Raw genomic sequence first — 24,065 nt, 5'->3', positions numbered from 1 at the left:
CAAGAGATAGAAAAACTAATAATATAAATGGCGAGTATAAATATCAATATTTTAAAGGTTCATCCTTTATTACAAAGGTTTAAGTATACATAATTTAAGACAAAAAATCTAAATATGTATGGATGTATATAGTGTTTATACGTTTGTAAACATATGCTTTATGAATTTTTATGTTTATATATTTATATTTTTATATAGAAACAAAGCTGAGCATTATTTGATGCTAAATCCATTGGGTGAAAGTTTGTAGGAGGACAGGATTTGCACAGTCTCAATTTATCACCCTAAATACGATTATAAAAAGATAGCTTTACAGTGAATAAATCTGGTCGATACTACCTTACTGAACTGATCACCACTAATGGGACAAAGTGACATCATATGTCTATTAATGTGCTGTAATCTGAAGAACACAACATTAACAAAAATGTTTAATTAGAATCTAAGAATGAGAAAATAATATACAAAACCAAATCAGATTAAGGATCATTCTATTAAACCACCAGCCTAAACTTCTCAAAAAACGCCAGTCATAAAAGATGAAAAAAAATGAAAGAACTCATCCATTTTATTGAAAACTAAATAGAAATGATAACAAAAGGCAGTGTGACGTCCTTGTTTGATTCCTGGATCAAAAATAAAGCAGTTATAAAAGACATTATTGGAAAAATTGGGGAATTTAAATATGAACTGTGTATGTTAAATAAATATTGTATTAGAGTTAAATTTCTTTGGTGTGGGAATGGTATGGTTATTTGGAGGCTGCTTTGTACACAGGAGATACATGTTGAAGTATTTAGGAGTGAAGTATCTTAAATGCATGATACAGTATCTGCAGCTTACTTTCAAATTGTTCAGAAAAAACATTGAGTGATAGAGCTAAAGCAAATATGGGGAAATGTTTACAACTGGTAAATCTAGGTGAAAGACATATAGAAGTTCATTGTACTACTTTTCTGCTTTTCTGTAGGTTTGAAACTTTTGAAAATACGTTGGGAAAAATAAAACCAAATGAAATCATTCTTTAAATTCTTTATTTCATATGCCAATTTCAGCAATACTGAAATACAAGTTTAACATACATGTACTTACTCTTTCTAAAGATTTAAAATATGAAATGTTGAATAATGTTACAAATTACAATAAAAATTTAAAACAAAGTACTTTAAGAATAAGACAAAAGAGCTAAAAATTATGTTAAATTTCTAGTGCAAATATTAAAAAAGAATAAAGGATATTGGTGACATTAATATTCAGACTAGGTTTTCCCTATCTTAATTTCTCTGCTCCTTTCCCACTTAAAACCTTAAAAAGTATTTGTTATAAGTTGGAAGTACAGAATTGTTAGAAAATCACTGGATGATGAGTTGTATGATTCTCTTTACAGGTACAACCTACTTCTCAGCAATCTGTAAGCCATTGACAGTGTAACTCCATATCCAAGGAAAAAAGCCAAAGCGCGATTTGGCTGGGGAAGGGGTATCAAATATGCAATTGTGTGGTAGATTCGTGCTCCAACAAAGAGTCTGAAGTGCAGGATGGCAGTAGAGAGATCTGGACCACTCAAGGAATACAGAAGGCCAATACCAAGAAATGGCACAATATTTTCAAGGTCATTCAAGTGGGCTCTGTGGAAAAAGATGACTTGTAAAACACAAATTTCAAAATCAGCAGAAATATATTCATTTTCCCCTCTCTTCTGAAACTAAATAGAAGTGTTAATGGATCTTAAACATGCAAAGTAAGATTCATTTTATTTCTCTCAAATTCCCTTGCTTCCTTACCCACTTGACTCTTATTTAGAATGCCTCGTTATCTTGTTTCTTTTATTTGTAGTGTATCTCAACATACAACAGAGAAGGCTTGCTGCACTTTCAAGACTATCAAAACTGCATCTATATAATAAAACTCACTCTATTTTTATACATATAAAATACTTTTTCTTCTAAGGTCCACACAACAGCAATTCAAGATTCTTCTTATAAAAACTCTTCTTCCCAAAAGAAGAAAACCCTTTTGGTTATGACCTTTCTTAAGACTCCTCCCTCACTTGTGCTAGTCTGCAAAATGGTTACTGAGACCACCCTTGCCCATTCACCCAATCCACTAGGTTGTCAAGAATCAATTTACCAATTTAATATCAAGAAATTCATGCTCTCCACATCCATATAACAGAATACATAACTAGTCTTTCAAACATGGGAAAAAATTTAGCCAATCTATCCTAAAATTGCAAAAGGAATTAGTTAGTAGTGATGGAGCAAAGTGCAAAGTATACATAAAATTGATAGACAATAAAGAGAAAGACATAGTTCCTTGATTGGAATTTCATACCACAGCTATAAGAAAACAGAAAGCATGGTTTAGACACAAGTTTTCCTCCAATTCATGGCACCTCTGGCTAGGATTGTGAATACAAGGCACATCTATTATTGACTTGACATTTTTTTAAACTGCTTAATCTTCAAAAATCTGGTACCCCTGTTCAAGTCTCCAGAGTTAAAAACTGCTTAAGAATCTAGACTAGAAATTGAGATTTTGATAGAGCTTATCAGCTATCGATACATATTTCAAAATGAAAAATATTTGTTTTATGTTACTCTCTTTTCTTTTAGCAAAAAATGTAACTATTACATATTGCCTGCTCAATGATCACCATTCTCCTCCCTTCCTTTCCTTTCTCCTGTTTCCTGTAGATTATCCTTTCTCATCACCTTTTTGACAAAGATGACAACATAAAGGTATGAAGAATGTGACAGTGACCTAGGTAAGTAACAGTTTTGAAAGATTTAAATAAACAACTGCCTGTTCCTGAATAAAAGCCAAGACAGAAAGGTATGGGAGTTCTTGTCCCTTCTCTTTCATGGAACAACTCAAGGGTTACTGAGAGTGAGGTGGGCAAGAAAGGACAGGAATACTATTTTCTACTAAAGAAGAGCCCGCTTCACCAATTACCAAATAGCAAGGGTATTTGTTTGGGTCCTTTGAACTCTCCTGCTGGACCACAGATATATCTTCACCTCCCATCTTGGCCATGTTACTTTTCTCCTTCACAACATTCTAAAAGGACAGACATTTTAAAGTTGGGAAAGAACCTATAATGGTGAGACCCTGTGGAAATGTGTTTACTTCTAAGCCTGTATTAAGCAATTGGCAAATAGAAGAGAAGAAAGTCAAAGACAATAAGGGGTAAAGGGCTCCAGTGGAGGGAGAGGGAAGGAAGTTCAAAGGCAGGGCTTCCTTGGACCTTACTGGCCCCTCATTTTTTTCTGGCTTCCCTCTTTCTCTTTATCTTATTTCTCTTTTCAGTTCTCTTTCCCTGTCCTTGGCCCTCGAAATGGTCTCAGAGATAGCACTCCTTATTGTCCTAGTAAGGCCTGTTTTCAATGGAGCCTCACACTCTATGTTAATTTACGCTATTTTATATGCTCTTCTTTTTTAGACCCTGAGCCAGGCACATGCTTACCCAACTCTCCCAGTCAGCTCCTGCTGTAGTTCAGTATCACCCTTCCACCATGACCCTTTCTCTGCTCAAACAACAGAACTCATCCTAGAGGGGCAGCTTCCTTCATTTTCATGTCATTCCTAGACAGCTACCAAAATCTAGTAACTGGTGGACATCCATCTTTATGTGTGACCACCTTCTACCGGGGTCTATTTCCCCCTCTCCATCATCCTGTGTTCCTGTTTCCTTTCTCCTTCAGGCAGATGCTCCTTGGGGCAAGCTTGCTCTGGGCTGACCTTCCCATCAGCCCTGCTCTGTGCTTATGATGCACCAGTCACACCTTCCTAGTCAGATCAGAACCACTCGGATCTCAGCATCGCCCTGACCTAGACCAGACTTGTAGACATCTTTGAGAATTATCAGGGGATGGCCAACTACAAAAGGAGCTTCACACCAGATTTGCTGACTCCCTTCTCTTACCCAAAGTTCTTCATGCTCAGCATACAGCAGCAGTATTTCCAAATTCCCACAAAGAAATTTTCCCAAATTGACGTGATCTCTCCTCTCCTTCTCCTCAAGTCCTAACATTCTTCAGCTTCTTCCTTTATGAAATATTTCTAAATACCCTAGGAAATAATACCCTGTACCTCACGACTTAACATCTAATGGGAGACTGCTTTATATCATTCTCTAAGTACTACATGAATGTTGGTCTTATTTTTAGGGGAAAAGTTATAAACCCCCTCAAGGGCAGGAACCCAGTCTTAAAGCTATTTTATAGCACTCCAATAAAAGAAGTGACAGTGAGACACACACAGTAATCTCTCAATAAATGCTTCCTTCATGCATTGGGGCCAGAAGGGAAGTCATCTGGCTCAAATCCTAGCCCATGCTCCAGTTCCTTGAAGAATCCCCAGCAAGTATCACCTGGACTCCACTGAACAGTTTCAGTGAAGGGGTATTCTCTACCTTTAAACATAGCCTATTCTAAACATCTCTCCTCTTCCTAAGTACCACCCCCCTTTTCCTCGTTTGAATGCTACCCTGTATTTCTCCAGCTGCCCTGATTACTGTACAACTTTCTTTTTACCTTGTTGTAGGGAACACATTTGGTCTTGAATTCTTTCTAGAACAAGATGGGATAGGATTAAATAAATGCATAATGTAAAAGGTTTTCTAATCATCACTGATTTCTGTCTGCCCAGAATATAAATAACTAACTTTAGGCTACTTATCTTGACATTTCAACACATATTACTTTATATTTTTAATTAAGTGTTCCATATGTGTAGAATGTATTAATTTTCTCACTATTGCATACCTGAAAGCATAATTTTCACTTCCTTTGTAGCCAAATTCTGTCCCTGTCACTGAAATATGCTAATAGAAATAACGTGATAATTACATGTGGAAGTAATGAAAAAGAAAAATTCTAGGTTAAAAATGGGAAGTGGAGATTCTGGAAACTCTTTCTCTGAAAAGTATCTCCAAAAGAGATTTGTTAGTAGGAAATTTTTTGATGGGACTGATCCGATCTTAAAAAAATACACCTGAAAACTGGATGCCTTGTCTTTCCTGGACACTCTTTCTTGCTGCACTGAAAAGCCAGTGTCTGATCGCCAGGAGGCGCTGGACACACAGTGGCTGCACCTCCTCAAGGACACTGACTCCTTTCATAGCTAAGGTCAATCATTCTAAATTTTATTTGTTGTTCACAACCTGATGAGAAGATCAGCTTAGATAATGGCTTTCTCCTTTAGAAATACAATCCCATGGGCAAGGAGAGACAGAAGTAGGGGCTGGGAAGGGAGAGTGGGGAGGAATCTAAAAATTCCCAAATAAAATATCTGTTGCTAAGTTTTCATAGGTGAGACTTACTTTGATCTTCCTTTCAAACTTACTAATGCTACTAAAGGTCTAATTGTTGTCACTTTCAAGTTCTGGGCAATTTTATGAGCATAGGGTCATGATTAGCATCATGTATTTGATTACCTTCCCTAAAAGGGATGCACGAAAAGGATGAGACAAAGCTTTAAACTGCTTACTTTCTCTTTAGTGGTTTTGATAACTCCACAAAGCTTTATTCACCTTTTCTAATTTTTATTCTTTTTCATCATAACACATATAATTTTCCTCTGATACTGTTTGAAATTTTCACATTGATTCTTTGAGAGATTCCTGAGACTATTTTAGATCCATATTCTTGACACAATCCATTTTAAAACTGGCCACTTTAATCAGTAGGACTGCTGAATTAACAAATATATAACTAAGTGAAGCAAAAGTTAAAATCTTATTCTAACTATCTAGCATAGACTTCCTCTTAGAAAAAGCCATTCTTGCTTGATAAATAATTTGAGATTAAACTTCTGCATAAATAAAAAAAATAAATTTCGGTACTGGAGGAGCAGAGAAGTACATGGGGTAAAAGAATAGCCTGCACAATGGTGTAATGCTGACCATTCTGTGAGGTGAAGAGGGCACAATGCAACTTCCCCAGGGAGAGGATGCTGAAGGACAGAGCACTGTAACATACAACTTGAAATGTTTGTGTTGCCATACTGTAAACTCTGCACCTTGATTTAGTCAGGTCTATTTTTATCACATTTTTAACTTGATTTGTTGAGAGAGTTGATGGAAAGAACCAAGTTTACATCAGCCTAACAAAATGCAGAATATGGAAACATGCACAAATGCAGGATTGCAGACTGAGTTAATCTTGAGACGATATACCATAAGGGAATGTGCAGAAATCTTGGGAGGGGCTTCAGACTTTCCAGGAAGTCAAAAGTGATGATGCAAATATGATCTAGATTCCAAAGGGATTTGATGCTGCAGCAGATAACGTGAATTACAGAAGTAAAATTTTTTCTTTCAGTCCCCATTTCATTATCTATTTATACTCACCAAATTGAAGAAGTGTAGTCAAATATATTCATGATGTTTCATATCTTAACTATTCATCACAAAACTAAATATCTAAATGTTTAAGTATGGCTATGAAAACTCTTCACTGCTTCTTTAATTTTATATAATTTTGCTTATCCCGTGAAATGTGTCTAGAATTGTACTACAGTTTAGATGAGCATTAGAAAATACTAAATGAAGACAGTACATAACTTTAATGTTTCACATGTTAGAAAAAGGTAACTAATGGATTGGGAATGGAATCTCAATATAAAAAATTTTGCGGTGGGGAGAAGGTCAGCCAAGATGGTGACATAGGGGGCTCCTGAACTCCCCTCTTTCCACAGATACACCAAATGGACAGTTACACATGGAGCAATTACCTCTGAAAGAAATCCAGAAACTAGCTGAGCAACTTCTACCCATTGAGAGAATGAGAAAATACCCACATCGAAATGGATAAGGCAAGGCTGAAAAAATCTTGCTATAAACCCCACCCCCAGAACAGCATCATACAGTCAGAAGGGAATTCTCAACTCCCAGCTTCTCCCTGAGGAGAAAAGGGTTTAGACCTCATATTTAGTGCCCCAACCTTTAAGACTTTCACCCAAGAACAGGCCCCCACCAAAACACCTAACTCTGTAAGTCAGTGAGGATTGCATCCTGGAGACCCAAAGGACTATAGCAAACAAAAGCAAAGTTGTTAACAGGTGCATGAGACTTGTTGTAGCTATTCCCCCAGGACTCAGCACAGAGGGAACAGGCAAAAATGCCCACCTCCCAGTTTTTCCCAGATAGAGATCCACCTGCATACTTTAAAAACTGCTACCTAAAGGTCAAGCTTCCAGTTAGCCTGCATCTAGGGTCTGGCTTTGATCCTTCCTAGGAAAGCCAGTAGACATCTCCTCCATTTTCTCCTTCTAGCCCAAAACAAGTCTCCAGTATCTCCCCGGAAGGAGCTTACACACATCTGCACCTCAGTTTTTATGGCTGCAGCCCAAGTGATGGGTCTCTGGATCACCTGGCTCTGACAGCCAATAGTGCTACCATTCACAAGTCCCACAGGAATATAGCAAACAAAGAAGCAGTTCTCAACAAGCACAAGCACTTGCCGCAGCTACCCCCACCCCCAAGGCTCAGTGAAGAGGGAGCAGGCAAAAATGTCCATCTTCCAGTCTTTCCCTAAAAGGCATTCATCTGTATACTTTAAAGCTGCTGCTGAGGGTCAGGCTTCTAATTCAGTATGCATCTAGGGGCTGGCTATAATCCTCTTCAGAGACTGGAGAAGCCAGAAGACACATCCCTCACCTTCTCCCTCTAGCCCACTCCAAGTTGCCAGTATCTCCTTGGAAGGAGCTTGTATGCACTTCTGGCACCCCAACTTTTGCAGCTACTACTGAAGGGACAGGCTCCTGGATTGCCTGGCTCTGATAGCCAATGGGGCTTGCATTCATGACTTCCACAGGACTATAGCAAACAAGGAAGCAGTTTCTTAATAGGTACAAGAGCTCTCCCCACAGATATACACCTGAGCCCAGGAAAAATGCCCAAATCCCAGTTTCTCTCTGGAAGGGGCTTAACTACCTACTTTCCCAGCTGTTGTTTGAGAGTCCAGCTTCCAATCAGCTTGCAGCTAGCTGCTGACTGTGATCCTCCCCTTTGGAACACTTGAAAAGTCTTGGCACACACTCAAAAACTGGGAGCCAGTAGAAACAAAGAAGGCAGCTTGGACAATCACAAAGGTTTGAGAGACAACCAGGAGCTCAAGTTAATTGACAACGTTCATCTCCCACATGAGACCACTCTGTCAAGACTGGGAGTGGTGGTTGTTTTATCTAATGCACAGAAACCAACACAGAGAATAAAGAAAAATAAAGAAACAGAGAAATATGTTCCAAACAAAAGAACAAGATAAATCTACAGAAACAGATCTTACTGAAACAGAGATAAGTGATTTACCTGAGGGAAATCATGGTCATAAGACGCTCATCAAGGTCAGGAGAGCAATGCATGAGCAAAGTGAGAATTTCAACAGAAATAGAAAATATTTTTAAAGTAACAAACAGAAATCACAGAGCTGAAGAATATGACTGAATTAAAAAATTCAATAAAGGAGGTCACAACAGATTAGATCAAGCAGAAGAAAGGTTCAGCAAACTTGAAGACAGTGCTGCGGAATTCATCCATCAGAGAAACAAAAAGAAAAAATAATGAAAAAGAGTGACAATCGCTTAAGGAACTTATGGAAAACCCTCAAAAAGACCAATATATGCATTATAGAGGTACCAGAAGTATGAGACTGAAAAGGGGGCAGAAACTTATCCAAAGAAGTAATGGCCGAAAATGTTCCTAATCTGAAGAAAGAAATAGACATTCAGCTACAAAAACCTCAGAAAGTACCAAAACAGATGAATCCAAAGAGACCCACACCGAGACACGTTATAATTAACTTATCAAAAGTTAAAGACAAGGAGAGAAGCTTAAAAGCAGCAAGAGAAAAGCAACTTATTTCATACAAGGGAACCCACGTAAGATTATCAGATTTTTTTTATCAGAAATTTTGCAAGCCAGAGAGAGTGGTATGATATATTCAAAGTTCTGTAAGAAAAAACTACCAACTAAGAATACACTACCCAACAAAGCCGTCCTTCAGAATAGAAGGAGAGATAGAGTTTTCCAGACAAACAAAAGCTAAAGGAGTTTATCACCACTAGACCAACCCTATAAAAAAGTGTTCAAGTTCTTCAAACTGAAGGACACTAAAGAGGAAAACATGAAAGTATAAAATTCACTTGTAAAAGTAAACATATAGTTAAAGTCAAAATACTCTAATGTAATGGTGGTGGTTAAATCACCTATAACTCTAGTATAAAGATTAAAAGACAAAAGTATTAAAAATAACTGTAACTATAATAATTTGTCAGTGGCTACACAAAATAACAAGATGAAAATTGTGACATCAAAAACATAAAATGTGGAAGGAGGAGTGTAAAAATGTAGAGCATTTGTATGCATTCAAAGCTAAGTTGTTATCAACTTAAAATAGACTATTATAAACACAAGATGTTTTATGTAAGACTCAGGGTGACCACAAAGTAAAATCTTACAGTAGATACACAAAAGATAAAGAGAAAGCAATCAAAGCTTACCATTAGAGAAAATCATCAAATTACAAAGGAAGAGAGAAACAAAGGAACAAAGGCATTCCAAAACAACCAGAAAAAAATTAACAAAATGGCAATAAGTACATAGCTATCTGTAATTACTTTAAATGAAAATGGGCTAAATTGTCCAATCAAAAGACACAGAATGATTGAATAGATAAAAATAAAACAAGACCTAACAACATGTTGCCTATAAAGAGACTAATTTCAGCTTTAAGGACACACATACACTCAAAGTGAAGGGATAGAAAAAGATACTCCATGCAAATGGAAGCCATAGAAAGCTAAGTAGCTATACTTATATCAGGCAAAACAGACTTTAAGCCTAAGACTGTGACAAGAGACAAACAAGGTCATTATATAATGATAAAGTGGGTCAATTCATCAAGAGGATATAACACTGGTAAATATTTATGCACCCAACATAGGACACCTAAATATATAAAGCAAATATTAACAGATCTGAAGGAGAAAGAACAATGCCATAATTGTAGAGGACTTCAATATCCCAATTTCAACAGTGGATAGACCATCCAGAAAGAAAATCAATAAGGGAACATTGAACTTAAACTATACTTTAGATCAGATGGACCTAAAAAGACATTTACAGAACTTTACATCCAAAAGCCACAGAATACATATTCTTCCCAAGAACACATGGAACATTATCCAGGACAGATCATATGTTAGGCCAAAAAGCAAGCCTTAATAAGTTTAAGAAGTGTGAAATCATATCAAGCATCTATTCCAACCACAACAGTATGATACTAAAGATCAACTACAAAAAGAAGAAAAAAGAAAAAACCTGGAAAATTCACAAATGTGGAGATTAAACAACATGCTACTAAACAACCAATGGGTCAAAGAAAAAATCAAGAGAAATCAAAAAATGTCTTGAGACAAAGACAGAAACAGAATATGCCAAAATTCAAGGAATGCAGCAAAAGCAGTTCTAAAAGGGAAGCTTATACAAGTGATAAATACCTACATTAAGAAAAAAGAAAGATCTCAAATAAACAATCTAACTTTACACCTCAAGAAGCTAAAAAAAGAAAAGCAAACTAAGCCCAAAATTAGTAAAAGGAAAGAAATAACAAAGATCAGAGTAGAAATAAATGAAATAGACTAAAAAGACAGTAAAAAGATCAAAGAAACTAAGAGCTGATTTTTTTGAAAAGATAAAATAAACGAACCTTTAGCAAGACTTACCAAGAAAAAAAGGGAGAGGACTCAAATAAATAAAATTAGAATTAAAAAAGAAGCCATTCAAACTGACACTACAGAAATACAAAGGGTCAAAATAGACTCATGAACAATTATACACCAACAAATTGGACAACCTAGAAGAAATGGTTACATTCTTAGTAAAATACAAACTACCAAGACTGAATCATGAGGAAATAGAAAATCTGGACAGACCAATTACTAGTAGGAAGATTGAATCAGTAATTACAGACCTCCCAACAAAGAAATCCAGGACCAGACAGCTTCACTGGTGAATTCTACCAAACACCCTAAGAAGAATTAAAACCAATCCTTCTCAAACTCTTCCAAAAAATAAAAGAGGAGGGAACATTTACAAACTCATTTTAAAAATCCAGCATTACCCTGATATCCAAGTCAGATAAGGACACTACAAGAAAAGAAAATTACAGGCCAATATCCCTGATGAACATAGAGGCAAAAATCCCCAACAAAATATTAGCAAAACAAATTAAACAGTTTAATTGAAAGGATCAAAAGGATCATACTCCATTATCAAGTGAGATTTATTCCAGGGATGTAAGGATGGCTCAACATCTGCAAATCAATCTGTGTGATACTCCACATTAACAAAATGAAAGATAAAAATCTTCTCAGGGGCTTCCCTGGTGGCGCAGTGGTTGAGAATCTGCCTGCCAATGCAGGGGACACAGGTTCGAGCCCTGGTCTGGGAAGATCCCACATGCCGTGGAGCAACTAGGCCCGTGAGCCACAACTACTGAGCCTGCGCGTCTGGAGCCTGTGCTTCGCAACAAGAGAGGCTGCGACAGTGAGAGGCCCACGTACCGCGATGAAGAGTGGCCCCCGCTCGCCGCAACTAGAGAAAGCCCTCACACAGAAACGAAGACCCAATACAGCCAAAAATAAATAAATAAATAAATTTTTAAAAATATCTTCTCAATAGAAGCAGAAAAAGCATTTGACAACCCAAAATCCTTTCATGATAAAAACTCACAACAAACTGGTTATAGATGGAATGTACTTCAATGTAATAAAGGCTATATATGACAAGTCCACAGCTAACATGGTACTCAATGGTGAAAAGCCAAAAATTTTTCCTCTAAGATCAGGAACAAAACAAGGATGCCCACCCTCATCACTTTTATTCAACATAGTACTGGAAATCCTAGTCAGAGCAATTAATCAGGAAAAAGAAATAGTCATCCAAATCAGAAAGAAAGAAGTAAAACTGTCTCTATTTGTAGATGATATGATATTATATCAAAAATACTCACCTAATTCCACCAAAAACTGTTAGAAGTAATAAATGAATTCAGTATAGTCTCAGGATATGAAATCAATATACAAAAATATTATGTTGGAGAATATCAAAGCCAAATTCTTGCTCAAATTTCAATAAACTACAATGAAAAAAATCAGTTGCATTTCTATACACTAACAATGAACTATCAGAAAGAGAAACTTAAAACAATTCCATTTAAAATAGCAGCAAAGGGCTTCCCTGGTGGCGCAGTGGTTAAGAATCTGCCTGCCAATGCAGGGGAACCGGGTTCGAGCCCTGGTGTGGGAAGATCCCACATGCCGCGGAGCAACTAAGCCCGTGAGCCACAACCACTGAGCCTGCGCGTCTGGAGCCTGTGCTCCGCAACGGGAGAGGCCGCGACAGTGAGAGGCCCACGCACTGCGATGAAGAGTGGCCCCCGCTCTCCGCAACTGGAGAAAGCCCTCGCACAGAAACGAAGACCCAACACAGCCAAAAATAAATAAATAAATAAAGTTTAAAAAAATAAAAAATAAATAAAAAATAAAATAGCAGCAAAAAGAATAAAATACTTAGGAATTAATTTAACCAAAGAGGTGAAAGATCTATACACTGAAAACTGTAAGACACTGATGAAAGAAATAAAAGACGTAAATAAAGGAAAAGATATTCTCTGCTCATAGATTGGAAGAATTAATATTAATATTGCTAAAATGCCCACACTACCCAAAGCAATCTACAGATTTAATGTACTCCCTCTCAAAATCCCAGTGGCATTTTTAGAGAACTTTTTTAAAATTCCAAAATTTGTGTGAAACCACAAATGACCCTGAATATCCAAAGCAATCTTGAGAAATAAAAACAAAGCTGGAGGCATCATACTTCCTGATTTCAAACTACATTTAAAAACTATAGTAATCCGGGCAGTATTGTATTGGCATAAAAGCAGACACATCGATCAAAGGAACAGAATAGAGAGTCCAGAAATAAACCCATACATATGTAGTCAATTAATTTTTTACAAAGGAGCCAAGAATATACAATAGGGAAGGACAGCCTCTGCAATAAATTGTGTCAGGAAAACTACATTTCCACAAGCAAAAGAATGAAACTGGACCCTATCTTACACCATACACAAAAATCAACTCAAAATGGATTAAAGACTTGAACGTAAGACCTGAAACCATAAAACTTCTAGAAGGAAAAGATAGTCAGTAAGCTCTTTGACATTGGCCTTAGCAATGATTTTTTAGATTTGACACCAAAAGCAAAGACAACAAAAGCAAAAACAAACAAATGAGACTACATCAAATCAAAAAGCTTCTGCTCAGCAAAAGAAACCATCGACAAAATTGAAAAGCAACTTATGGAATGGGAGAAAATATTTGCAAACCACATATCTGATAAGGGCTTATATTCAAAATATATAAGGAACTCATACAATTCCATAGCCCAAAACAAATAAACAAACAAGTAAAAATAACCCAGTTAAAAAAGGAGACCCAATTAGCCATTTTTCCAAAGAAGACATCCAACTGGCCAAGAGGTACATGAAAGGTGGTCAACATCACCAATCATCCTAAATCAAAATGAGTTATCACATTATACCTGTTAGGATGGCTACTGTAAAAAGGACAAGAGATAGAAAATGCTTGCCAGGATGTGGAGAAAAGGGAACTCTTCCACACTGTTGTTGGGAATGTAAACTGGTACAACCACTATGGAAAACAGTATGGAAGGTCCTCAAACAATTAAAAAGAGAACTACCATTATCCCAAAGAGATGTCTGCACTCCCACATTCATTGCAGCATTATTCACAACAGCCAAGACATGGAAACAACCTAACCATACACACACACACACACACAATGGAATATTATTCAGTCTTAAGAAAAAAAAGGAAATCCTGTCATTTGGATGAAACTGGAGGGCATTAGGCTGAATGAAATAATTAAGACAGAGAAAGACAAATATTATATGGTATTACTTATACACGGAATCTACCGAAAGGAAAAAAAATCAAACTCATAGAAACAGAAAGTAGTGGTAGCCAGGGGGCTAGGGGTTGGGAGAAATATGGAGAGGTTGATAAAAAGGTATGAACCATCAGTCATAAGATGAACAAGGTCTGAGGATCTAAAGTATAACATGCTGACTATAGTTGATAACACTGTATTGTGTTATTGTATAACTGAAAGTTGCTATAGAAGTAGAAGTGAAATGTTCTCACCAAAAAAGAGAGGAGGGGAGATGAAATATGTGAGGTGATGGATGTGTTAATTAACTCAATATAGGGAATCCTTTCACAACATATACATATATCAAATGACATTGTACACTTCAAACATCTTACAATTTTATTTGTCAATAATACCTCTGTAAAGATGAAAAAGAGTTTGCAATTTACATGACTTTATGACAAGGATTAAGAAATATACTCCAAAAAAAAAAAAAAAAAAGAAATATACTCCAGAACTAGAATTCAATGTGCTTTTAAAATAAGTATATTCATGGTATTATTAAGAAACTGTGTAGATGGTATCTTGGCTTACTGCTTTTCATTGTTCATTGCATTCTCAGTATATTAAACATAATATCGACAAAGAAGAGAGAGATTGGAAACGGAGAGATTTCCCAAGTTCATATTTTGAATCTTATGTGAAAATACCTAGTTCTTCAACCTTTTACACAAGCTGACAGTTTCACCTCTGGAGAAAGATGACAAAAACTGCAAGAATCTACCACCCTCATTTCACCTCCTACTTGTCATTACTTTTGATAAATCCCTACACAGAACAAAGTCATTAACCCCAACAAAGTGCACAGAAAAGCTAAACTGGAAATATGTGCAATCACAGTGATAGTTGGAGACATCTAGATTGCTAATTTTCTATAATTATATGGACTAGGTAAAATGATTGACTTTTCTTCCTTCTTTCTTCTAGACCCCAACATCCTCACTTAACTCTGGTACCAAAATTCTTTGATCAAGTAAATCATTTCAGGAGACAGTGGGTTCACCTTCGTACACGTTCCACTCTGTCATCTGTCCGAAGATACTTCTTGGCATTCTCTCCTTTGCCAAAGCCTGCGCAGTCTTCTGGGTTGGCAAAAACCTATTCCAAATAACGAGGAAAAAACCTATTTCAAATGCCAAGTAACATGGGGGTAACTCTATCTGATAAGTTATTTACATTTTAATGGAAGGAAATACAGGCATCCAAGTTGGCCATTATGAAAAAAAAATGGGAGCAATAGATCAAACCCAGGGGTAGCAGAAAGCATCTCTTCTTAAAATCTGAATTTTTATTAACAGTGTAAAAAAAAATTTTAAGAGAAGCATAAATAAGAACGGACATAAAAACCAATGTATAAAAATAGCGAAAAGGAAGCAAAAATGGAAAAAATGAGCATAATTCTAAGTCCTCATTGACTATTATGGTGAACTGGCATTTTTTTACAGTAATGTTGATGCACTTGCCCTCAAGAGTATTAATATTTCTAACTGGTTGGCTCATATGAAAGTCATAAGTTTACTTGCCAAGGATATCAGAGAACAGGCATGCAGCATAAAAGAGTGAGGGGCAGGAAAAGTATTTTGTACTTTGTTAGGATATGTGTGCCTCTTTTCCTTTTTTGAATTAACTAGAAGTTTGTGTTGAACAATACAGTGAAATATAAGAAGTTGAATCGCATTCCTATAAACACCAAGTACATGTTCTAGGGCATATTTCATGTATTCCTTCCTGCCATTATTATGATGTTTGAAATGATTTCCCCATTCCCTGAAACTTGAAACATGCATTTAAAAATATTTAAGTATGTCCCAGTATTTAATAATATATAATAAAGAAAAACACGAACTCTAAAATTAGCCTTAGTTTAAGCTGAGGAACCTCATAAATATTATAATATTTTTCTTAATATGACATGAGCATTTATTTCAGGTAAAGATGTTGAGGAGAGCTGATGGGCAGCAGTGTGATACAGTATCAGCTCTTGAGGTCAGATCTGTCTGTCTTGTTCTTAAATAATTGCCTGGCACACAGTGGATGTTCAATAAATATATTTTGAATAAGTAAATGAAGGTATTACAACGTAAAGTGCATGAGATTTTCATTGAAACCAATCCGAATTTGAATCTCAGCCTCACCCTTTATTGGTGTGTAACCTTGGGAAAGCTACTTAATCTCTGACTTGTATTTCCTCATCTATAAAATGGGAACAGTAACGCTTATCTCACATGATAATGCTAACAATTAGGTAAAATGTTTCCATGATCTGACACACACAAAGAGTGTCATGGCTCCTAACATATATCACAGGCTCTCCACAAACTGGAATTCCCTTCTCCTTTTAAGACAAGCCACATTTCTGCTATCCTTGGTGCCTGACATTTCTAGAGGACAGTGTGGATCTGGTGGTAGCAGCCACTTAATAGACTGCTGCTCTAACACCTTGCCCCATTAGAGAGTTAAACACATGGGTATGGGCCCCCATTAAAATGCAGATATCCTTGGGAAGAAATGATGCCTCAAGACAGTAATGAGGAAATACCTTAGGGAGCACTGTGACGTCTAGATAAAAGCAAGGCTCTGGAGGACAAAAACTCAGGACAGGGACTAAAAGAGAAACGATGGTTTCCAGAAAGAAGCTGCTGAATAGGCACAGGGACCACACCAATGAAAAAGCATTTAACTTTGTCAACGTAGCTTTACCCCCATCACTGTCGTCATAAACCCTGCCTGAATATAGGTTATGTGTTTCAAAAACTTTCTACCACCTTCCCCAAGCCTCCAGTTTTAAAAAAAATCATTCTTATCATGACGGGTAGAAATATGATCCACTTAAGAATTCATAACCACACAAAATTCAAATGCCTTATCCCAATCATAAGAGGTTCTGCTGATAATAAGAACTTTAATTCTGTCCCCAAAGGCATATCCTTGACCTGTAACAGAGCTGAAAACACCAGTTCACTGTCTAGAAAATGACTATTTTCTAAACTCTAGTAGGCAAAATTAACTTCAAAATCACAAAAAGTTTCCTTGAAAACTTTGATACTCCAGAAATCTCATATGCTAAGTGGCATGACAAAAGGTAAAAGCTACAATGAAAAAACTATTTACTAGTTTCTAGGAAAAAGCACCCATTCCATAAATATATCAGGACCACCTGTACCAAATGATTGCATACTTCATTTGCAGTATTAGACAATATGCCACTGGGCTTTACAAAAAATAATTTAAGAAAATTGCTTTCCAGAATCTCAACTCTTAAAAGAAAATATTGCCTCCGATGTCTTACCTTTCTTGTCAATCTATAGAATGCAGTTGCAGTGCTCATAAACATCATTTTTGAAAGAACAATCGTTGTGTAGGAGGCAAAGGCCATGAATACTTCATTGTCCATTAGCTGCGTGAGCTCGACCATTTTTTCAGTTTTGGTCTGGAATCTTAAAAAAATTTTAGACAAGATGGGATAAAGCAGACAGAAATACCCCAAATAACTTGACGGTCACTTGATGCGCTTATACTGCAGCATTAACCACACTGTTCTTAAAGATATCTCGGGTTATTTGAAGAAGAAATAATCAGTTAGGTTTTTTTAAATTCCAAAATGAATACTATTATGGTTTTGTCTAGTTCTATACCATTAAGCTTGAAGACATCAAACAAGTACTGAGTGAAAATGAAAATGCAGGGGGTATTACAAGCAAAAATAAACAGGCGAACTGCTCTAAAGATAGAAATAAAATCATATTTTTGCATCAAGATGAGCCACAAGTTGGACACACACAAAAACAGAATCCATGGGTCTCCTCAGAAACATCAAACTACGTCCATAGTATTTAGTATCATTAATGTTTGATTAGAAATGCTTAAGTTCTAACATATGTCCTCCTTTACAAACCCAACTTAACAGCCTTTTGTCCTTTCAGTCGTATTCAAGATCTCAGACTCCAGGATTCTAATTCCAGTTACACCATTTTTCTATTAACCTTGGTTGAGAGACTTAGCCTCTGTGAAACTGAATTTCTTCATCTATAAGATAGGAATAGTAATACCTCCTAAGTTAGTGGGTTGTTGTCAGGATTTAACTGAGATAGCATGTGGAAAATACCTAGCACAGTGCCTGGCCCACGAAAACCCTCAATAAAGTTTACGATCTCCTGATCACGATCATCGCCGTCATCAAGACCATGGTCATCATTCACATCAACACAAGTGAAGAGGGTGAGGCAGGATAATGGAAACATAAAATAACAAGGCTTGCAAATGCAAGGTGAAAAATTGGCATTTATGATGCTTTTGTAGAAGGCACAAGGGGAGGCGGATTAACTTTACGTAAGTCTTCAGGTCACTTCACATTCCATATTTACTTCCACCTAAAAGCGGTCAGGAGTAAACTGAAGGTAACTCCCTGAGTCTGGTGTCGGAAGTATAAACAGGAAAGTGCTCAGGAAGGAGACAGAGGCACACACGGGTGATGCTGAAGTCCAGGCGGGTAGAAAGTTAGGGTAAAGCTGAAATTCCGTACTATCTGAGAGTCATTCTTTTTAACCTCCTCTGTTCTATTACCAGCCCCACTACCTACATCTTCTATGTCTTCTACATAAACAAATATCTTTTCTCATACCCAAGCTTGAACGCTATTTTACAGGCTTAGCATGGAGTGTTGTCTCTTGTAGACACATCTGTTCCTGCCTTTAAAACTCAACCCCTGCACGCAACCTAGAGTGATCATTCGGATCAATCTATCCATCTACCAATAATCTGTAAACCTATATATCTTTCTATACTCTGCTACCAGTCATGAAGTTGTCTGTATGTTACTGTTGAATGGGACATAAATCACATATATAATACATACATATTTAATTTTATAAGACTTGGCTACACATCCAATTATACCATGTACTTTACGTGCATTACCTTACATAATTTTCATAACCATAAAATTATCATTCTCATAAGTATATCTATTCTACAGATGAATGAAATGGAAATTTGAGATACTTAGCAGCCATGCTGGGACACAAACCCAGGTCTCTGACCTCACATCTTGTATACCAACCACACTGCACTGTCTCCTTCAAGAGACTGCAAACTGCTTAATTCTGATTCAACTAACATTGACTGAGTGCCTACCCCGCAGCTGGCGGTGCTGGCACCCCTTCCATCTGTTATCTTCCTTCCTCTTCCAATTATGCTACAAGTTAAGCATTACTCCCATTTTGCAAATAAAAATCCCAAAGCTTCCTAAGCAACCCCTACTTTAAAAGGTAGGCTAAAAATATACTCCTAGGATTCAGACAAATAGAAATGTACAGGTGACCCCTGAACAACACGGGTTTGTCCTGTGTGGGTCCACTTATATTTGGATTTTTTCAATACTAAATAGCAGCATGCTAAACAATTAGCAGCTGGTTGAATCTGCAGATGCAGAACCATGGATACAGAGGAACCGAGTAAAAGGAGGGGGCGACTATACGTCATAAGTGGATTTTCGACTGTGTGGAAGGCTGGCCCCCCAACCCCCGCATTGTTCAAGGGTCAACCGTATTTAGTTTAAATACACACACACACACACACACACACACACACACACACACAGAGCAGCAAATTAACCCACCTCCAACAGTCAGCAGTCTTAAAAGCAAGTATGTTAGATAGATTCTGCCAACTAAAAATAACACTCACCATCTGATTCTACAAGCATGAAGTCACTAGCCAATGCAGTCGCTGACCTTTAACACACCCTGAAAGGAGTTCAGGGCAGATCAGGAATGAGGCACTGTGTGCTCTGGGAAAAAGTGGCAGAAGAGGCCTTCAGAGAGTTAGATATTTTCAGGAGAAATTTGTATGAGCCCAATTTTTTGCAACTTCTCATAACTAGAAAAGCACTAACATCATTAATGGAGACATCCGTTCCTTGTAACCAGCAGCAAACTTCTACGAAGATGTGTGTTTGATTGCACATACCCCCTTCACCAAAATCATATATATACTGATACCCGCACCTCTTCAGAGCAGTTCCTCAAGAGCTACCATCCTCAGAAAGCCCCAACTGAAGCTGAACTCCCAGCTCTCACGTTATGTGTTTTTTTCAGTTGACGTTTCTCAGTGCAAAATAATACTTTTAGCAACATTTAATGTATCTGCTCTTGCTCTAGTATGGCAGGGGTGGGGGAGTCATGAATAAACTGCACTCTCCTTCAGCATGCAGATAGAGTAATTCACTTAATAAGGAATCCCTAAGTCCTATGCCTCTGGACAGAGATATGAAGAAACACAGCAGCGGTGTTAATTTTTTTTAAATTTAAGAAAAGTTTATCAAGTAGCAAATGCTGCTTATTCAACCATAATTTTAAAAGTCAAACAGTTTCTGTACATCCCCACCAATGTTCTCAGAATGAAGTGTATTTAGCAATGTTCTCAGAATGAAGTGTATTTAGCAACCAGAGGATGGTTTTCTCTCAGTGAAAATGGGTATTGAAAGAATAGAGAAAAAGTAGAAGACTTCCAGAACTGTTGGTGGGGAAAGAACACAAAGACCTGAGCAGTTGGAGGCAAAGGTCAATGGGAGGCTTTTTCTCTAAATGTGAACAACACACAAAGTGTACTTTACACAGAGTTTCTCAGTCACCAAAATATGCCTTAGCTCCTCAAGTCTGTGGCTTTGGGAGCAGGCCAATACTGAGCTTCTGGTATCACACACTGTGGGTCCACAAATCGCCTCTCAGGATCAACATGGTCCACTCCCAGCACATCTGAGGGTGGGGTAAGGAGAGTTAAAGCTAAGGCATTAAGAAATAGGAGTCATTTATAGCACAAAATTAGGTGGTGCTGATCTAGACTTTCTTTTTTGAAGCTAATTTGTCAGTAAGTTGCTTTGAACCTGCATCATGCCTGGGCACTGCACTCCAAAAATAGTCACTGGAAACTTTGTACATGAAAGGTCACCAGGAGGGAGGATAGCAGTATAGTAGTAATAATACTTCAGAGGGTAAAGTGTTCAGTGATTTGAGTAGTCTAGGAACACAGTAGAAATAATCGAAGGAAAGTAAGCAGAGCAAAACATGAAACTTGGTGATGAGTTATAGAAAATAAATGATTCCAACGATGTATTCTATTTGGACAGTGTATTGTTCCTTTTATTGTCCAGCATTGGTTGGCACAGTGGAGAATATCTCTACCTATATCGCCAGAGAGGGGGGCTCAGTCCCCTAATGTGGAGGTGATGCCTTTACAAAGGACAAAGAGCTGCGTGTCGAGCTCACACAGACTGTGCAACTAGACTGTGGTCCAGGTGGATGTAACTCTGCCACTTACCCACTGCGATTAATTTACCTTACCTGTAAAAATGAGGTTAATAATACTTCCTACCTCACAGGACTCTTGTGAGCCTTAAGTGAATAAAGTATAAAGTGCTTAGAAAGGCAGTGGGACCCAGTAAGTGCTATACAAGTATTTGGTAAATAAATAACTGCTGTTCTAGGCACTGAGGATACAATTTTAGAGTTTTCAAAAGCCATCACATTATCTCACTTGAGAATTTGGAGAACTCTAAGGTACTCAGAGCAAATATTTGTCTCTACGTTTAACATATAAGGAAACTGAGGCCCAGAGAGGTAGAATGAGTAATTGACCCAAATTCACAGTGGAGGGCCCAAGACTGGAACCCAGTTTTCTCAAGTGTTGAACCTGTGGGCTATCTACCATCAAGGCTAAACATTCTAGACTTCCCTGGCCTTCTGGGGGTCTCTTTCTGTCAAATCCCCTTCCTGTCTTGTCCCCCGCACCCCACAGAATCCCACCCCTGCTCCCTTAGTATCTATCACAGTTCAGTGATAGATGCTACCAACTGAGAAATATTCCTCTTCTCTTTATAGGCTCTTAGCCAAAAAGAGCAAAGTTCTCTTATCTACAGCGGCCTTTCTACATCAATATTGTGCAACACACAGTATGTGAGCATGCATTCCCATGGCCATGACTCTGCAATTTTAGACTTTTTAAAGCAACAGAACAGTACCCATGAGACAAAGAAAAAAGATAATTCAGTGGTCTCATTGCTGCTTATGAGTTCTAGAATTTACTGAATAGACTGAGGTGACTGCAGACAAGGCCTCCAAGTTTCAGGGCCCAGGTGTTGGGAGGAAAATGCTTCTGGCTCTGGGGGGGAGGTGGGGGGAGGCCATTACCAGGGGCCTATGCTGACCTTTTCTGGACTCAGCGTTTAAGAAACTCCACTCTCAAACAAACCCTCAGAAAAACTGTCCTTGTCTGCCACAGAGAGTAATATTCAAATTTGGACCGATTTGCCATTTTTCAAGATGAACAAAGATGGTCAACACACATAGGCCTCTTATTTTGGAAAAAGCAGAAGACAGTAAAACTCAATACCAGCCTAACTCCCAGGGGATGCAAAAGGTGTGTCTAGTTTTCACAGCAGGCTAGGGATCTGAGAACACTGGGCTAGACTGGGTTAAAGCCTGTTAGCTGGAGACCTGGAGAAGTTTCCAAGGCCATTCAACAATGTTTGATTACAGCCCAACTGGCACGTTCTTGGAGAGTAAACAGGCAGAGGAGAAAGGAGAAAATAAATGTGGTGCCCGGACTACTAAGAGGCCTTGGGACTATTTCAAAGGAAGCAGGGAGATGAAATCTGCATGCACCCTGGTCCCCACCACCCCAATCCAGCAATAGCAGTAATAGCTGAGGCCTGAACTCCCAAAGAAGGCTTCCTTTCTCCTTTACTCCTTCCACATGGCTTTCGCCTCCAGACTGGGGGGCTGAGAATCCTCCCAGGGTTCCAGTGAGCAGACTCTAACAATCTCCAATTCATCTAATAGGGTCTAATTCACGTCCTCCTCCACTTTGTTAATTATTATTATTTTTTAACTTGCTAATGTTTCTGTGGCTTATCAAAGCAAACCAAGAGAAGCAAGTCCTGTCTTTCAGGAGATACAAAGGCCAGTTTGTCCTTGAACTCAGAGCTGCTGCAGGATTTTACACCCTTAGGATGAACAGAAGTTGCTTAAACTGCAGCCACTTTCTAGATTACTATTACTTGCACGTACTTTTTATTCCCCAAAAGTTCAAGGGGGCCCTTTCAAAGTGGATGCTACCTTGGTTTGAGAATACAAAGTGGGTCAATCATCACTGAAACACAAAAAGACTTATTCTCTCAAGTTTTAGTCCTGGAGCTTGACAATTTACCTGCAAGGGGGACAGGAATGAAACTCCCTTTTAAAAGTGATGGATTGAAAAGCAAACATATAGCAGCTACATGGAACAAAGAAGCTTCAGGTCGGCAGAGACCCGCAAGCCTACACCTGCCACCCCGGTCCCCTTCCCGCCGCCTCCCTCTCCTTACCCGCTGCTTACACACCCCTCCCGGGCACGTACTGTGAATCCTAGCAGGAGAAAGACCGCGACCTGGTCCCAGAGGCGGGTCGCGCAGGCGCTCGGTGACTTTCATTGCGAGGGCGGGCGGGTGGGAGGCAGGCGCCACGCCCCTTCTGGTTAATTTCCTCGGAACTTGCTCTCGGGCGCCGAAAGCACGACTTCCACCCTCGCCAAGGCCCTCCCCTAAGTCGCCTGATTTTTCTCCCACCGGAGTAACCCCTGCCCACCGGTTCTCCTCTCTGAACCCTTCTTTTTGGCGCCGGCGGAAAGTCTCCTCCCGAAAGGCCATTTCCCCTCTGCAGCGCCTCGGGACGTTAGCGATTGTATTGGAACTCTTCAAGTTTGGGCGTGGGAAAGGAGGGAAAGGAGGCCGACTTTTATGTAGCCGCAAACATGTTTAAAAGATCCCAATTTTGAAAGCTTTAGAGAATATTCAGATCTCGGGGGCTGGGGGGACGCTGATTAGAAGTCATTGATAAAATTACCTTCTGTTGAACTTCTCTTTCCCTGCTCTGGCGGCAAGGCTTCCTCGGAAGGCTGGCACTGACACAATGTAACATTTGGTGAAGGTCACCTATAGTCTTGCAGTCTTCCAAATCCGTGATCCTAGACAATTTGCTTCCTCATTCTGTCCCCTCCTGTTCAGAGTCCA

The 24,065-nt window shown here is 38.3% G+C and overlaps 1 protein-coding gene across 4 annotated transcripts; it reads right to left on the bottom strand.

Annotated features, from left to right (window-relative positions):
• Positions 1-535: 535 nt before the first annotated feature.
• Positions 536-24,051, bottom strand: MGST1 (microsomal glutathione S-transferase 1). Of its 4 annotated transcripts, none has more exons than XM_036866238.1 (4): positions 23,899-24,051; positions 17,310-17,457; positions 15,024-15,118; positions 536-1,628 (listed from the first exon to the last, which is right to left on the bottom strand). In XM_036866238.1, exons 2-4 carry the CDS (start codon positions 17,433-17,435, stop codon positions 1,382-1,384), a joined length of 468 nt encoding a protein of 155 aa, XP_036722133.1. In that variant the 5' UTR covers positions 17,436-17,457; positions 23,899-24,051; the 3' UTR covers positions 536-1,381. The 4 variants fall into 4 exon arrangements, with proteins under 4 accessions (XP_036722133.1, XP_036722132.1, XP_036722131.1 ...); XM_036866237.1 differs by lacking the exon at positions 23,899-24,051 and adding an exon at positions 23,414-23,499; XM_036866236.1 differs by lacking the exon at positions 23,899-24,051 and adding an exon at positions 23,382-23,484.
• Positions 24,052-24,065: the final 14 nt, after the last annotated feature.

The sequence above is a fragment of the Balaenoptera musculus genome, chromosome 10 (assembly GCF_009873245.2).
Source record: "Balaenoptera musculus isolate JJ_BM4_2016_0621 chromosome 10, mBalMus1.pri.v3, whole genome shotgun sequence".
Lineage (NCBI taxonomy): Eukaryota > Metazoa > Chordata > Mammalia > Artiodactyla > Balaenopteridae > Balaenoptera > Balaenoptera musculus.
The sequence above is the reverse complement of the archived record's forward strand: the minus strand, read 5'-3'. Positions and strand labels throughout refer to the sequence as shown.

Bases quoted from the DNA above. Each gene is read 5' to 3' on its own strand.
- MGST1 (XM_036866238.1), bottom strand. From the start codon at position 17,435: ATGGTCGAGCTCACGCAGCTAATGGACAATGAAGTATTCATGGCCTTT. The intron at 15,119-17,309 runs GTAAGACATCGG...TATTTGGAATAG, and splicing joins TCTATAGATTGACAAGAAAG to GTTTTTGCCAACCCAGAAGA. The intron at 1,629-15,023 runs GTGAACCCACTG...CTTTTTCCACAG, and splicing joins AGAGTGGAACGTGTACGAAG to AGCCCACTTGAATGACCTTG.